Here is a 15,732-nt window from a genome sequence, read left to right on the forward strand (position 1 = left end):
AGGACAAGAGCAGACCCTGGGAAGAACGGGTGCTTCATGAATCACCAGGTGTAGGCAGGAGAGGGCGAGTCAGCTAATGGAACTGGGCATTGATGGGAACATTAAGCCTTGGGGTGGCTCTGGGGGATCGGACTGTTGCTTTGGTGGGTGTGCATAAAAACTCTGTGGGCACGGGGGAGGCAGTTACACCTTGTGTAAAATTAATATGGATAATATAATGTTATGGAGGTTAAACTATGGAAGGAATGTGCATTTTCCCAGGACGTGTACAGTGTATACTGGAGAAGGGGTAAAAGAAAAGCAAACAAAACATGGTACTTAAATAAAATCCTATTAGGGCTCCAAAAGGAGCCACAATAGGTTGTGCTTTCTTTTTCAGATCTTTGTGTAATTTGGAGCAGGAGATGAAAGTGGAAAGTAATCAGAACTCTTGTGGAAGTGGAGTGTTTCCCTTTTAAGACAGTCTTGGAGCTGCTAATAGCTTTGGATCCAAAAGCAAGCTAGAAAGCCTCTGTGTAAATGCAAATTACCTAGCTGATGGGCACAAAGTAGCTGCAAATAATGAAAACAACTGATCAGCAAACAAGCTCTAGAAGACACAGATTATGGCCCTCCAGGAAAGGGAGGTGAAAAAAAAGTCAAGCCTGAAAGTAAGGGGAACAGCTTAAACCTAAGGGGTGGAGTGTTAGGATATAGATATTCAGGCCTGTCTGTAAAGGTCTATACTCTAAGAATTTAGGTGTATTCTTATCACTTGGCTAGTTGTAGAGATATAAAAGAAAGAAAGAATCAAAATCACTGTCTGCCGGTGTAAGGGCCTTCTCTTACTGTGACAGTCTGAGGCCCTGTGCTTTGGCTAAGGCCTCTGGCTAAGCAGCAGAGGCAGCCCTAAGCTGGGAAGCGAATGGTCACGTCCTCACATTCCAAACGAGTCACACTGAAATAAGGTGCTATTGGGCTGTTAGCAATATAACATACAATATACAATCCTGTCCTGGTCATGGCTATCGCCTCCAGAGAAAGGGAAGTGCCTAGAAGATGTAAAAGGAAACTTAGTTTGATAGCATCCTGTCTAGCAAGAACTCACTTATCAATAGACACAGCTGGGAAACGCCTGTGTCTTTATAGATGTAGTTGTGAAATCCTCACTTCTGTATTGTTTTGTCATTATAGTTCCCACTTTGCTGTTGTTTATTTGCATGGTCTCCGTCTGGTTCTGTGATTGTTTCGGTCTGCTGTATAATTAATTTTGCTGGGTGTAAATCAATTAAGGTGGTGAGATATAATTGGTTAAATAATCATGTTACAATATGTTAGGATTGGTTAGTTAAATTTCAGTAGAATGATTGGTTAAAGTATAGCTAAGCAGAACTCAAGTTTTACTATATAGTCTGCAGTCAATCAGTAACGGGGGGATGGGAACAGGGAATGGGGGTGGGGAAATTGGAATAATGTTTTGCTAAGGGGGGGAATGGGAACAGGGACACAGGCAAGGCTTTGTGGTGTCAGAGCTGGGAAGTGGGACACTAGGGAAGGAAACTGGAACCATGTTTGCTGGAAATTCACCCCAATAAACATTGAATTGTTTGCACCTTTGGACTTTGGGTATTGTTGTTCTCTGTTCATGCGAGAAGGACCAGGGAAGTAAGTGGTTGAAGGAATAAGCCCCCTAACAGGCATTAACACAAGAATAACCATACAGGGTCAGACCAATGGTCCATCTAGCCCAGTATCCTGTCTTCTGGCAGTGGCTGGTGCCAGACACTTCAGAGGGAATGAATAAAACAAGGCAATTTATTGAGTGATCCACCCAGTCATCCAGTCCCAGGTTCTGGCAGTCAGAGGTTTAGGGACACCCAGAGCATGGGGTTGGGTCCTGAGCATCTTGACTAACAGCCATTGATGGACTGATCCTCCATGAACTTATTTAATTCTTTTTTTGAACCCACATGTACTTTTGGCCTTCACAACATCCCCTGGCAACAAGTTCCACAAGTTGACTGCACTGTGGGAAGAAGTTTGTTTTAAACCTGCTGCCTATTAATTTCATTGGGTGACCCCTTGTGCTTATGTTATATTAAGGATAAATAGCATTTTCTTATTTACTTTCTCCACACCATTGACAATTTTATAGACCTCTGTCATACCCCTCCTTAGTCATCTTTTGACCAAGCGGAAAAGTCCTAGTCTTTTTAATCTCTCCTCGTGCCCACAACTATTTTTGTTGCCCTTCTCTGTACTTTTTTCCAATTCTAATACATCTTTTTTTGATATGGGGTGACCAGAATGGCACGCTGTATTCAAAGTATGGGTGTACCATGGATTTATATAGTGGCATTATGATATTTTCTGTCTTCTTATTGTAATTCTTCTGCCAGGTGGAGTTGGCAGCAACAAGGGCTGGGTTCAATATCTAAGGGTTTCTCTTAACAATACAAAACAGAACCAGCTCAAGCTCCCATCCATTAATCTGGGAAAATTAACCACCACTTCTGGGTGCCTCCAAGAGGCAATACTGCTCCTCTCACAAGCACAGAGTGTGTGTAGCCAAGAAAGCATTCAGTAAAAAGGGAAAAGGAACCCAGCATTGATTTGGGAAAACACCACAACCACGATTCAAATGACCACGAGCAAACACCCACCCCAGGACTCGTTGGGCAGTGTCCTTTGCTTCAGTTTCTCACCTTGTGTGAAAGGCCAACAAACGTCCCTTTAACACACCACTCAGTTGCTGTCTTTGGTTAGCAAAGACCCAGAGTTGAGAGAGATATTCACAGGAGTTCATTTTTCCATTGCAGTGTAGAACAATGCCCTAGCCGGTACAGAGTGATCCACAGTTACTGCTGATCACTCTGCTACTGTTGGTCCAAGGTTCAGCACCTGCTTATCAGTGATTTCAGCTCTAGTGATAGCTGAGCAAAACAATAACTTACAATGGAGTCTAATCAGCTGTCTTTAAACAGTGGAGAGTCAAATGGTGTATAGGGCTCCTTAAGCAGCCCCCCCTCCCCAGAACATCTGTCCTCACCTTGGCTCTTCTTGTGGCATTTGGCATCCTTACCCACTGCTTAGCTGTGACCCCCTCAATCAGGGCAGGCTAAGCACATTTCTTCTGCCCTTTACTCGTACAGTCAGGATAACATCACTTCATCACGCACTAACTACTACAGTGATTTGTAACAACACTGGCCAAATGTGATTTGGCAAAGCACCTCCATCATGCTGTGCATTTAGGCGGAGCAGGCAGTTCTGTGCCAACACGGTCTGTTCCTGACCAGCTCATCACTAGATGGCAGGGGAGAGCTCACCCAAGCCCCAGCTGAAGTGGTCTATCCCTTTTCTAGGGCTTCCTGTCATCATTAGCTTTTTGAAGGCTGCTGCACATTAAGCAGATGTTTTCAGAGAACTATCCACAGTGATTCCAAGATCCCTTCCTTGAGTGGTAACCGCTAATTTACACCTCATCATCTTGGATGTATAGTTGGGATTATGGTTTTCCAATTTGCGTTACTTTGCATTTATCAATATTGAATTTAATTTGCCATTTTGTTGCCCAGTCACCCAGTTTTGGGAGATCCCTTTGTAACTCTTCACAGTCTACTTTGGACTTAACTATCTCGAGTAATTTTTTATTGTCTGCAAATTTTTCCACCTCAGCGTTTGCCCCCTTTTCTAGATCACTTAGGAATATGTTGAACAGCACTGGTCCCAGTACAGATCCTTGGGGGATGCTGCTATTTACCTCTTTCCACTGTAAAAACTGACCATTTATTCCTATGCTTAGTTTCCTGCTTTTTAACCAGTTCTTGATCCATGAGAGGACCTTCCCTCTTATCCCATGAAAACTTACTTTGCTTAAGAGCCTTTGGAGTGGGACCTTGTCAAAGGCTTTCTGAAAGTCCACATACACTAAATTGAGTGGATCGCCCTTTTCCACATGTTTGTTGACCCCCCTCAAATAATTCCAAAAGATTGGTGAGGCATGACTTGACTTCCTTTTACAAAAGCTGTGTTGACTCCTCCCCAACAAATCACGTCAATCTATTTGTCTGAGAATTCTGTTCTTACTATAATTTCAACCAGTTTGCCTGGTACTGAAGGTAGGTTTACTGGCCTGTAATTGCCAGGATCACCTCTGGCAAAGACCTGTAAAAACAGGCTATTTGGTTTACTCCAGTATCAGGAATACCTTCTCTCCTACTGTAGATACAATGGTATTCCCTCACCCCATCCCAACACACAGAGCAGTCCACACACAGACTCTCCTTCACTTCATATGTCAATTGACAACAACAATCAGCTTATCTCCTGTTGCTCCATATGAAGTCTAGAAACATCCATCTCAGAGCTGCCATTCCACGAAGAGTCAGGGACACCAGGATACGTCTCCCACCCTCTGTTGTGAGAGGCCTGGACTTGACATGACCCACAGCCCTCTTGTGTATGACTTAGCATAACCTGCAGCCATCTTGTATTCTCAGCTACCATAAATTAGAAATAAAAACTATAAAGTCAGGAAAATTCATCCTCAGCAGACAGAAAAATACCAGCTACATCCTTACTAACAGGAATAGATACAGTACAATCGCAGTTTCATGGGAATAGAAGGAAGTATGAACAAGCTAACCTTGACCAGGGAAGAGTATAAAAATATTGCTCGGGCATGTAGGAATGATATCAGGAGGGCCAAATCGCACCTGGAGCTGCAGCTAGCGAGAGATGTCAAGAGTAACAAGAAGGGTTTCTTCAGGTATGTTGGCAACAAGAAGAAAGCCAAGGAATGTGTGGGCCCCTTACTGAATGAGGGAGGCAACCTAGTGACAGAGGATGTGGAAAAAGCTAATGTACTCAATGCTTTTTTTGCCTCTGTTTTCACTAACAAGGTCAGCTCTCAGACTGCTGCGCTGGGCATCACAAAATGCGGAAGAGATGGCCAGCCCTCTGTGGAGATAGAGGCGGTTAGGGACTATTTAGAAAAGCTGGACATGCACAAGTCCATGGGGCCGGACGAGTTGCATCCGAGAGTGCTGAAGGAATTGGCGGCTGTGATTGCAGAGCCACTGGCCATTATCTTTGAAAACTCGTGGCGAACCGGGGAAGTCCCGGATGACTGGAAAAAGGCTAATGTAGTGCCAATCTTTAAAAAAGGGAAGAAGGAAGATCCTGGGAACTACAGGCCAGTCAGCCTCACCTCAGTTCCTGGAAAAATCATGGAGCAGGTCCTCAAAGAATCAATCCTGAAGCACTTGCATGAGAGGAAAGTGATCAGGAACAGCCAGCATGGATTCACCAAGGGAAGGTCATGCCTGACTAATCTAATCACCTTTTATGATGAGATTACTGGTTCTGTGGATGAAGGGAAAGCAGTGGATGTATTGTTTCTTGACTTTAGCAAAGCTTTTGACACGGTCTCCCATAGTATTCTTGTCAGCAAGTTAAAGAAGTATGGGCTGGATGAATGCACTATAAGGTGGGTAGAAAGCTGGCTAGATTGTCGGGCTCAACGGGTAGTGATCAATGGCTCCATGTCTAGCTGGCAGCCGGTGTCAAGTGGAGTGCCCCAAGGGTCGGTCCTGGGGCCGGTTTTGTTCAATATCTTCATAAATGATCTGGAGGATGGTGTGGATTGCACTCTCAGCAAATTTGCGGATGATACTAAACTGGGAGGAGTGGTAGATACGCTGGAGGGGAGGGATAGGATACAGAGGGACCTAGACAAATTGGAGGATTGGGCCAAAAGAAATCTGATGAGGTTCAACAAGGATAAGTGCAGGGTCCTGCACTTAGGACGGAAGAATCCAATGCACCGCTACAGACTAGGGACCGAATGGCTAGGCAGCAGTTCTGCGGAAAAGGACCTAGGGGTGACAGTGGACGAGAAGCTGGATATGAGTCAGCAGTGTGCCCTTGTTGCCAAGAAGGCCAATGGCATTTTGGGATGTATAAGTAGGGGCATTGCCAGCAGATCGAGGGACGTGATCATCCCCCTCTATTCAACATTGGTGAGGCCTCATCTGGAGTACTGTGTCCAGTTTTGGGCCCCACACTACAAGAAGGATGTGGATAAATTGGAGAGAGTCCAGCGAAGGGCAACAAAAATGATTAGGGGTCTGGAACACATGACTTATGAGGAGAGGCTGAGGGAGCTGGGATTGTTTAGCCTGCAGAAGAGAAGAATGAGGGGGGATTTGATAGCTGCTTTCAACTACCTGAAAGGGGGTTCCAAAGAGGATGGCTCTAGACTGTTCTCAATGGTAGCAGATGACAGAACGAGGAGTAATGGTCTCAAGTTGCAGTGGGGGAGGTTTAGATTGGATATTAGGAAAAACTTTTTCACTAAGAGGGTGGTGAAACACTGGAATGCGTTACCTAGGGAGGTGGTAGAATCTCCTTCCTTAGAGGTTTTTAAGGTCAGGCTTGACAAAGCCCTGGCTGGGATGATTTAACTGGGAATTGGTCCTGCTTCGAGCAGGGGGTTGGACTAGATGACCTTCAGGGGTCCCTTCCAACCCTGATATTCTATGATTCTATGAATTTCTGCAAGTTTCTTACTAGGTGCCTGAACTTTTAGTTCAAAGTTGCTTTTGCTGATAAGTAGCAATTATGAGGTTTTGCTGTTGCTAGAGAAGTTGTTTGAGCCCATTAGGGATTATGATTGGTTAAATTTATTGCATAGTCATGTTTTAAGTAAAATACTTGGTTAAAGTATAGATAAGAAGGACTCTCATTTTAACTATATAATCAGGGTCAAAAAAGATGCCCGCTGGAACTAACTCCGGGACACAGCTCAAGAATAAAGCTGCCAGAATGCTTACATCGTGCATGACCATTCCGTGTAGAAGCCGGCGTCCAGGACGAGATCTGATGCTGACCGGCCATTGGGAGAAGTCTGGCTGCTTTATTGGGAGTGGCGAGCATTAGATACTTGGCGTGTGTATTCTGTTGATTAATTGTTAATAAATACATGTACATGTTTAAGGGTATTACTGTGTAAAGACTCCTTCACTTGCACAAGATCCTGTTAACCCATAGAGGGCCACTGGACCCAGGGAAGGGGGAAGGCCTAAATTGTGTGGGTAACTCCTCCAGGATACATAGCAGCTGGAATAATTTACACATTAATAACATCTTGATGTGACAGTCATATTGCATCATAGGAGAGAAGGGATCTGGGCAGGGATACAAGGCCAGACTTCTAGCTCTTTGTGGCACTTACTATAAGCTTCTTGACTCAGGTTGTTTTTTTGTTTTGTTTGTTTTAAAGAAGTGTGTTTTAATTTACCTGGGCTACATATTGACACTCTAAAATGCTGCAAAATCTTTAACTCATTTCTATTCTTTTCCTGTCTCATTCAGTACTTTGTGTCTATTCTTTTCCCAGGAGCTTAGAACATGGAAAAGAAGGAAGGGCTGAGCAGAGGGGGAGAACTTTCTGCTTTACCAACTAGCATTTTCTCCCCCTTCCCGGTGTTTTCACATTATGGTGCAATTAACTAAATTTAGAAATAAAGTTTTTAAAGTCACATTTGAGCGCAAACACTGCAGCAGCAAGTGTCTCAGACAAACTTTTAACAAGTCCCTTTGTGCCTTATTTAGAAGTTACAGAAAAACACCCTGGTTAATAAATCCCCAGGAAATTCTGTACTGTTGTCATTAATGCTCAAACCTTGGGGGGATTTGTCATGGAGACAAGTGAGGACTGTTGGGGGACAGGTCTTGAGCAGAGACAAGGAGCAGGAAAACTTCACTTTCAAACTTCAGCTTTTCCATTCAATTTAAAATGTGCTATTGAGGGGCACTAACTGACCCCTGTGCAGTTTCTGCCTCTCAGCAGAGAGAGGTACAAGCTGAGGGCTGAACAGGTAGAGGCTGTCATGAAGGGAACCTCCTGCAGGTCACTGGCAGAGGCTAGGAAGGGGAGAGGGTGGCTGGAGCAGCTGCGGTCTGTGCTGTACCTGTTCCGTGCAGTAACAGACCCACCAGGACTGTCAAGCCAGCACATTTCATCAACACTATACAAGACACTAGAGACAGAGTGTCGCTGCTATGGCTGCAGAAGAGATTTCACAGGGGGTTACCATGTCCCTGTGGGAACATCCAGGCCAGTAAGGATCCCCGAGATCCGAGCTGGACCCAGTCCCCTCCTGACCCCTTTGATGAGGTCCTGACACTTCACTCTCCCTGGCTTCGTTCAGGCCGACGGGCCCCCCCGTCCCTTCCCTTGTGTGAGGCTGCAGAGTCACCTCCCACTTTTCCTGAAGTTCCACCTAGTTTTCCCCTGTTTTCCTCTCACTGCTCACAGTTACATTCAAGTCAACTTCCTGCTGAACTGGGCCAGTGCGGCTCCGTAAGGCCCAGCCCAGGGCCATATTCCCTAAGGAAGTCAAGCTGGTGAGAGGCAGAGCAGCTGGAAGTCTTTGTGCAAAGATACAAGTAAAAAATAGGGGTGAGGTCATGACAGGGGTCTACAAGAGACCACTAGCCACCTCCTCTTCCTGAACCAGGCATTTCTAGAACAACCAACAAACAGCAACACCGCAAGACCGGAGGGACGCTACGCAAACATCTATTGGGAAGGTAATATGGCAAAATGCAATATTCCCAGTCAAGTCTTGGAATGTATTGGAGACCATTTTTTGTTTCAGGAAGCGGAGGAAGTAACCAGGGGCACAGCCATGTTAGACTGGATTCCAACCAACAGGGAGGAATTGGAAGCGAATCTGAAGGCGGAAGGTAATTGAGGTGACAGTGACTGTGAAATGAGAGATTTCATGATTGCACGGAAAGGGAAGAGTGAGAGCAGTAGACTAAGGACAGTGGACTTAAAAGAAATAGGGTTTCACAAAGTCAGAACTGGCAGGTAAGGTCCCATGGGAAAAAAATTGAAGGAATCATAGAATATCAGGCCTGGAAGGGACCCCAGGAGGTCATCTAGTCCAACCCCCTGCTCAGAGCAGGACCAACCCCCAATTTCTACCCCAGATCCCTAAATGGCCCCCTCAGGGATTGAACTCACAACCCTGGGTTTAGCAGGCCAATGCTCAAACCACTGAGCTATCCCTCCCCTGCAAAATGATACATGCATATGTAACGCCAACAGACCCCAGTTGTCAGCAGGCAGGATCGAACTAGGGATCTCTGCAGCTTAGTGCATGAGCCTCTACCGCATGAGCTAAACGTCACCTGGCTGTTCAGTCACCTAAAAAAGAAGATCAGGAGAGCTGGCAGTTTCTCAAGGAGAAAGTATTAAAGGCACAACTGAAAACTATTCCAGTGTGAAGGAAAGAGAGGAAAAATAGTAAGAGCCCAATATGGCTCCATCAGGACGTCTTTAGTGACCTGAAAAGGAATCCTACACAAAGGGGAAACATGGAAAAGAACAGCACAAGCACGTAGGGGAAAATTCAGAAAGTCTAAAGCACAAAATGAGTTACATCTAGCAAGGGACATAAATACATTAAGAGCAAGAGAAATAACATCAAGAAGGCTAAAGTGTTTAATGCCTCTTTTGCTTCACTCTTCACTAAAAAGGTTAATGGGGACAGATACTCAACACAATTAACATTAACAACAAGAGGGAGGAAATGTGAGCCAAAATAGGGAAAGAACAGGTTAAAGAATATGAAGATAAGTTACATGTATTCAAGTCAGCAAGGGCCTGATGAAATTCATCCTAGGGTACTTCAGGAACTAGCTGAAGCAATCTCAGAACCATTAGCTAGCAATTATCTTCAAGAACTCAAGAAGGACGAGTGAGGTCCCAGATGACTAGAGAAGAGCAAACATAATATGTATCTTTAAAAAGGGAAACAAAGAGGGTGCAGGAAATTACAGACTAGTCAGCCTAGCTTCAAAACCTGGAAAGATACTCGAACAAATTATTAATCAGTTTGCAAGCACCTAGAGGGCAATAGGATTATAAGAAAAGGTCAGAATGGATTTGTCAAGACCAAATCATACCAACCTGATTTCCTGTCCACGTTCAGACATGCAAGGGAGTGTTTAGTTTGGGAATTTTCTTTACAATCTCTGTCCACATGTTGCTCTGTGTTAATGCTGGAGAGGGTGAGCTCAGATACAAGAATACTTAGCAGGGCTGTCAATTAATTGCAGTTAACTCACGCAATTAACTAAAAAAATTAATTGTGATTAAAAAACTAATCACAATTAATTGCACTTATAACAATAGAATACCAATTGAAATTAAATATTTTGATTGTTTTGCTACATTTTAAATATTGACTTCAATTACAACGCAGAATATGAAGTGCACAGGGCTTTTGCTTACAAATATATGCACTGTAAAAACGATAAAAGAAACCGTATTTTTCAGTTCAACTCATACGAGAACTGAAGTGCGATCTCTTGATCATGAAAGTGGAACTTCCAAATGCAGATTTTTTTTTTGGTTACATAACTGCACTCAAACAAACCAGTGTAAAACTTTAGAGCCTATAAGTCCCCTCAGTCCTACTTCTTATTCTGCCAATCGCAAAGACAAACCAGTTTGTTTATATTGACGGGAGATACTTCTGCCTGTTTCTTTATTTACAACGTCACCTGAAAGTGAGAACAGGCGTTTGCATGGCACTGTTGTAGCCAGTGTTGCAAGGTATTTACATGCCAGGTATGCTAAACACTCATACGCCCCTTCATGCTTTGCCCACCATTCCAGAGGACAAGCTTCCATGCTGATGATGCTCATTAAAAAAAATAATGCATCGATTAAATTTGTGACTGTACTTCTTGGTGGTGGTGGGAATTGTATGTCTCCTGCTCTGTTTTACCCATATTCTTCATATATTTCATGTTTTTGCAGTCTTGGACCATGACCCAGCACCTGTTTTAAGAACACCTTCACAGCAGATTTGACAAAACGCAAAGATGGTACCGATATGAAATTTCTAAAAATAGCTACAGCACTCGACCCAAAGTTTAAGAATCTGAAGTGCCTTCCAAAATCTGAGAGGGACGCGGTGTGGAGCATGCTTTCAGAAGTCTTAAAAGAGCAACACTCTGATGCGGAAACTACAGAATCCAAACCACCAAAAAAGAAAATCAACCTTCTGCTGGTGGCATCTGATGCAGATAATGAAAATGAACATGCATCGGTCCCCACGGCTTTGGATGGTCATCAAGCAGAACCCATCATCACCATGGACGCATGTCCTCTGGAATGGTGGTTGAAGTATGAAGGGACATATGAATCTTTAATGCATCTGGCACATAAATATCTTGCAACGCCAGCTACAACAGTGCGATGCGAACGTCTGTTCTCACTTTCAGGTGACATTGTAATCAAGAAGCAGGCAGCATTATCTCCTGCAAATTGTAACCAGTCTCGTTTCTCTGAGAGATTGGCTGACCAAGAAGTAGGACCGAATAGACTTGTAGGCTCTAAAGTTTTACATTGTTTTATTTTTGAATGCAGTTTTTTTTGCACATAATTCTACATTTGTACATTCAACTTTGATAAAGAGATTGCCCTACAGTACTGGTATGAGGTGAATTGAAAAATACATTTTTTTTTTTGTTTTTCACAGTGCAAGTATGTGTTCTCAAAAATAAATATAAAGCGAGCACTGTAAACTTTGGATTCTGTGTTGTAATTGAAATTAATATATTTGAAAATGTAGTAAACATCCAAAAATATTTAAAATATTTGGTATTCTATTGTTGTTTAATCGCATGATTAATCGTGATTAATTTGCTTAATCGCTTGACAGCCCTAATACTTAGCCCTTACAGCAGAGTGGAAGGTGCTCAGCTGGAGACTCTGCTTACCCTCTCCTCACCTGTGAGATAAGGGACCTGCCATCCTTTGCCTATTACTGTCCCGTCCCAGTAGCAACACTTCTGTGCACCCTGCTGCCCCAGAACCTCCCTGCTTGGGACCCAGGGGCACCACTTCCAACTCCTCTGCGCGAGGACTTCTCTTCTGGCTCAGTAGTGCCAGCTCTGACTCCTCCCCTCCCTCAGGCCTCTCTCTGCTCTAGGACCAGACATGAAGGCAGGGCAGGTCTGGGTCCCCCACCCCAAGGCTCTTGCACACAGCTCTGTCCACATGCCCAGCCCTGCAGATTGCAGGGTCAGAGGCAGTCATAGAATCATAGAATATCAGAGTTGGAAGGGACCTCTGGAGGTCATCTAGTCCTACCCCCTGCCCAGAGCTGGACCAATCCCCAACTAAATCATCCCAGCCAGGGCTTTGTCAAGCCTGACCGTAAAAACTTCTAAGGAAGGGGATTCCACCACCTCCCTAGGTAACGCATTCCAGCGTTTCACCACCCTCCTAGTGAAAAAGTTTTTCCTAATATCCAACCTAGACCTGCCCCACTGCAACTTGAGACCATTACTCCTTGTCCTGTCATCTGCCATCACTGAGAACAGTCTAGATCGATCCTCTTTGGATTCACCTTTCAGGTAGTTAAAAGCAGCTATCAAATCCCCCCTCATTCTTCTCTTCCGTAGACTAAACAATCCCAGTTCCCTCAGCCTCTCCTCATAAGTCATGTGTTCCAGACCCCTAATCATTTTTGTTGCCCTTCGCTGGACTCTCTCCAATTTTTCCACATCCTTCTTGTAGTGTGGGGCCCAAAACCGGACACAGTACTCCAGATGAGGCCTCACCAATGTCAAATAGAGGGGAACGATCACGTCCCTCGATCTGCTCGCTATGCCCCTACTTATACATCCCAAAATGCCATTGGCCTTCTTGGCAACAAGGGCACACTGTTGACTCATATCCAGCTTCTCGTCCACTGTCACCCCTAGGTCCTTCTCTGCAGAACTGCTGCCAAGCCATTCGGTCCCTAGTCTGTAGCTGTGCATTGGATTCTTCCATCCTAAGTGCAGGACTCTGCACTTGTCCTTGTTGAACCTCATCAGATTTCTTTTGGCCCAATCCTCCAATTTGTCTAGGTCCCTCTGTATCCTATCCCTACCCTCCAGCGTATCTACCACTCCACCCAGTTTAGTATCATCCGCAAACTTGCTGAGGGTGCAATCCACGCCATCCTCCAGATCATGAATGAAGATTTTGAACAAAACCGACCCCAGGACCGACCCCTGGGGCACTCCGCTAGATACTGGCTGCCAACTAGACATGGAGCCATTGATCACTACCCACTGACCCCGACAATCTAGCCAACTTTCTACTCACCTTGTAGTGCATTCATCCAGCCCATACTTCTTTAACTTGCTGGCAAGAGACTGTGGGAGACCATGTCAAAATCTTTGCTAAAGTCAAGGAATAACATATCCACTGCTTTCCCTTCATCCACAGAACCAGTTATCTCATCATATGTCATCACAACAGCTCCTCCTGCAAGGGCCAAAAATCCTGTGACTCACACTCAGTTCACAAGTTGGCAACACTGCAACGTTGCCTTCCCCTGGCTGCTCCAAGGGGAGTTGCCTTCCCCCACAGTCCAGCCCCATGCTGGCGAGCTGCCAGCCAGTCCCCAGGGTCAGACTGGAAATTCACTGCTAAAAGTTTACACTGAGTAATCAACCATTGGAACCATTCTCCAAGGCTCATGGTGGAGTCTCCATCACTTGACAATCCAGACTGGATGCTTTTCTAACCCAGGCTCTAGGAATTATTGTGGGGAAGTTCTAGTCTGATCTCCTGTGTATCACAGGCCAGAGATCAGACTAGATCACCACAATGGTCCCTTTTAGCCTTGGAATCTGTGAGTCTCCCACTTCCAGCACTGGCCTCTGCAACCCATCAGTGTCGCTTTTGCCTCTTTCTCCCCCCACATTCTCCACTCCCCCTTTCACAGGGTCTCTGCTGTTCCTCACAGTCCCTGAGTCCTGTCCAGACTCCTGAACCATAGAGTGTCAGCCATTTGGCTTGTGGGCATGGCTTCAACTTCACTGAAAGCAGTGGGAGGTGGTAGCCATCTTTGCTAGTTAAACGGAAATTAAAATGTACAGTGACAAAAATGAAATCACTACAAGCTGCATGGAAACATTTTAGAGATACGACAATAGAGGCTCAACTTAAACATATACCCCAAATTTAAAAACATAGTAAGATGACCGGAAAAAATAATGCTACCATGACTAAACAACAAAGTAAAAGAAGCAGTGAGCGGCAAAAAGGCATCCTTTTAAAAGTTAAATCCTATTGAGGAAAGTAGAAAGGAGCATAAATTCTGGCAAGTGAAGTGTAAAAATATAATTACGCAGGCCAAAAAAGAATTTGTTGAACAGCTAGACAAAGACTCAAAAAGTAAGAGCAAAAATTTTTTTAAGTACGTCAGAAGCAGGAAGCCTGTGAAACAACCAGTGGAGCCACTGGACAATCGAGCTGCTAAAGGAGCACTCAAGGATGATAAGACCCTTGTAGAGAAACTACATGAATTCTTTGCAACGGTGTTCACGGCTGAGGATGTGAGGGAGGTTCCCAAACCTGAGCCATTCTTTTAGATGACAAATCCGAGGAACTGTCCCAGATTCAGGTGTCAATGGGGGAGGTTTTGGAACAAATTGATAAATTAAACAATAATATGTCACCAGGACCAGATAATGATATTCACCCCAAAGTTCTGAAGGAACTCAAATGTGAAATTGCAGAACTACTAACTGTGGTCTGTAACCTATCATTTAAATCAGCTTCTGCACCAGATGACTGGAGGACAGCTAATGTGATGCCAATTTTTAAAAAGGGCTCCAGAGGTGATTGTGGCAATTACAGGCCAGTAAGCCTGGCTTCAGTACTGGGCAAATTAATTGACACTATAGTAAAGAACAAAATTAACAGACACGCAGATGAACATGATTTGTTGCGGATGAGTCAACATGGTTTTTGTAAAAGGAAATCATGCCTCACCCATCTACTAGAATTCTTTGAGGGGCTTGACAAGCATGTGGATAAGGGAGATCCAGTGGATATAGTGTACTTGGACTTTCAGAAAGCCTTTGACAAGGACCCTCATCACCAAAGGCTCTTAAGCAAAGTAAGCTGTCATGGGGTAAGAGGGAAGGTCCTCTCCTGGATCAGGGACTGGTTAAAAGATAGGAAATAAATGGTATGAATAAATGGTCAGTTTTCACAGTGGAAAGAGGTGTCTCCCAGGGGGTCTGTACTGGGACCAATACTATTCAACATATTCATAAATGATTTGGAAAAAGGGGTAAACAGTGAGGTGGCAAAATTTGCAGAAGTCCAAACCAGGCTGTGAAGAGCTACAAAGGGATCTCACGAAACTTTGTCCTCACTGACAACTATTTCAAATTTGGGGACAATTTATACCTTCAAGTCAGCGCACCGCTATGGGCACCCGCATGGCCCCACAGTATGCCAACATTTTTATGGCTGACTTAGAACAACATTTCCTCAGCTCTCGTCCCCTAGCGCCCCTACTCTACTTGCACTACATTGATGACCTCTTCATCATCTGGACCCATGGGAAGGAGGCCCTTGAGGAATTCCACCAGGATTTCAACAATTTTCGGCCCACCATCAACCTCAGCCTGGACCAGTCCACACAAGAGATCCATTTCCTGGACACTATAGTTCAAATAAGCAATGGTCACATAAACGCCACCCTATACCGGAAACCTACTGACCGCTATACTTACCTACATGCCTCCAGCTTTCATCCAGACCACACCACACGATCCATTGTCTACAGCCAAGCTCTAAGATACAACCGCATTTGCTCCAATCCCTCAGACAGAGACAAACACCGACAGGATCTCTATCAAGCATTCTTAAAGCTA

The 15,732-nt window shown here is 44.5% G+C and overlaps 1 protein-coding gene across 7 annotated transcripts in view; it reads left to right on the forward strand.

Annotated features, from left to right (window-relative positions):
- NME6 (NME/NM23 nucleoside diphosphate kinase 6) overlaps positions 1 to 11,566 on the forward strand; it is a 38,518-nt gene extending 26,952 nt beyond the window's left edge. The window contains exons 5-6 of one of the 7 annotated variants that reach the window (XM_073329071.2): positions 6,746 to 6,930; positions 8,646 to 8,664. In XM_073329071.2, the coding sequence (XP_073185172.2) occupies positions 6,746 to 6,921 (176 nt within the window). In that variant the 3' untranslated portion in view covers positions 6,922 to 6,930; positions 8,646 to 8,664. The other 6 variants (XM_073329068.2, XM_073329069.2, XM_073329072.2 and 3 more) reach the window with 6 other exon arrangements.
- Positions 11,567 to 15,732: the final 4,166 nt, after the last annotated feature.

Source organism: Lepidochelys kempii, chromosome 1, assembly GCF_965140285.1.
Source record: "Lepidochelys kempii isolate rLepKem1 chromosome 1, rLepKem1.hap1, whole genome shotgun sequence".
NCBI classification, from domain to species: Eukaryota; Metazoa; Chordata; order Testudines; family Cheloniidae; genus Lepidochelys; species Lepidochelys kempii.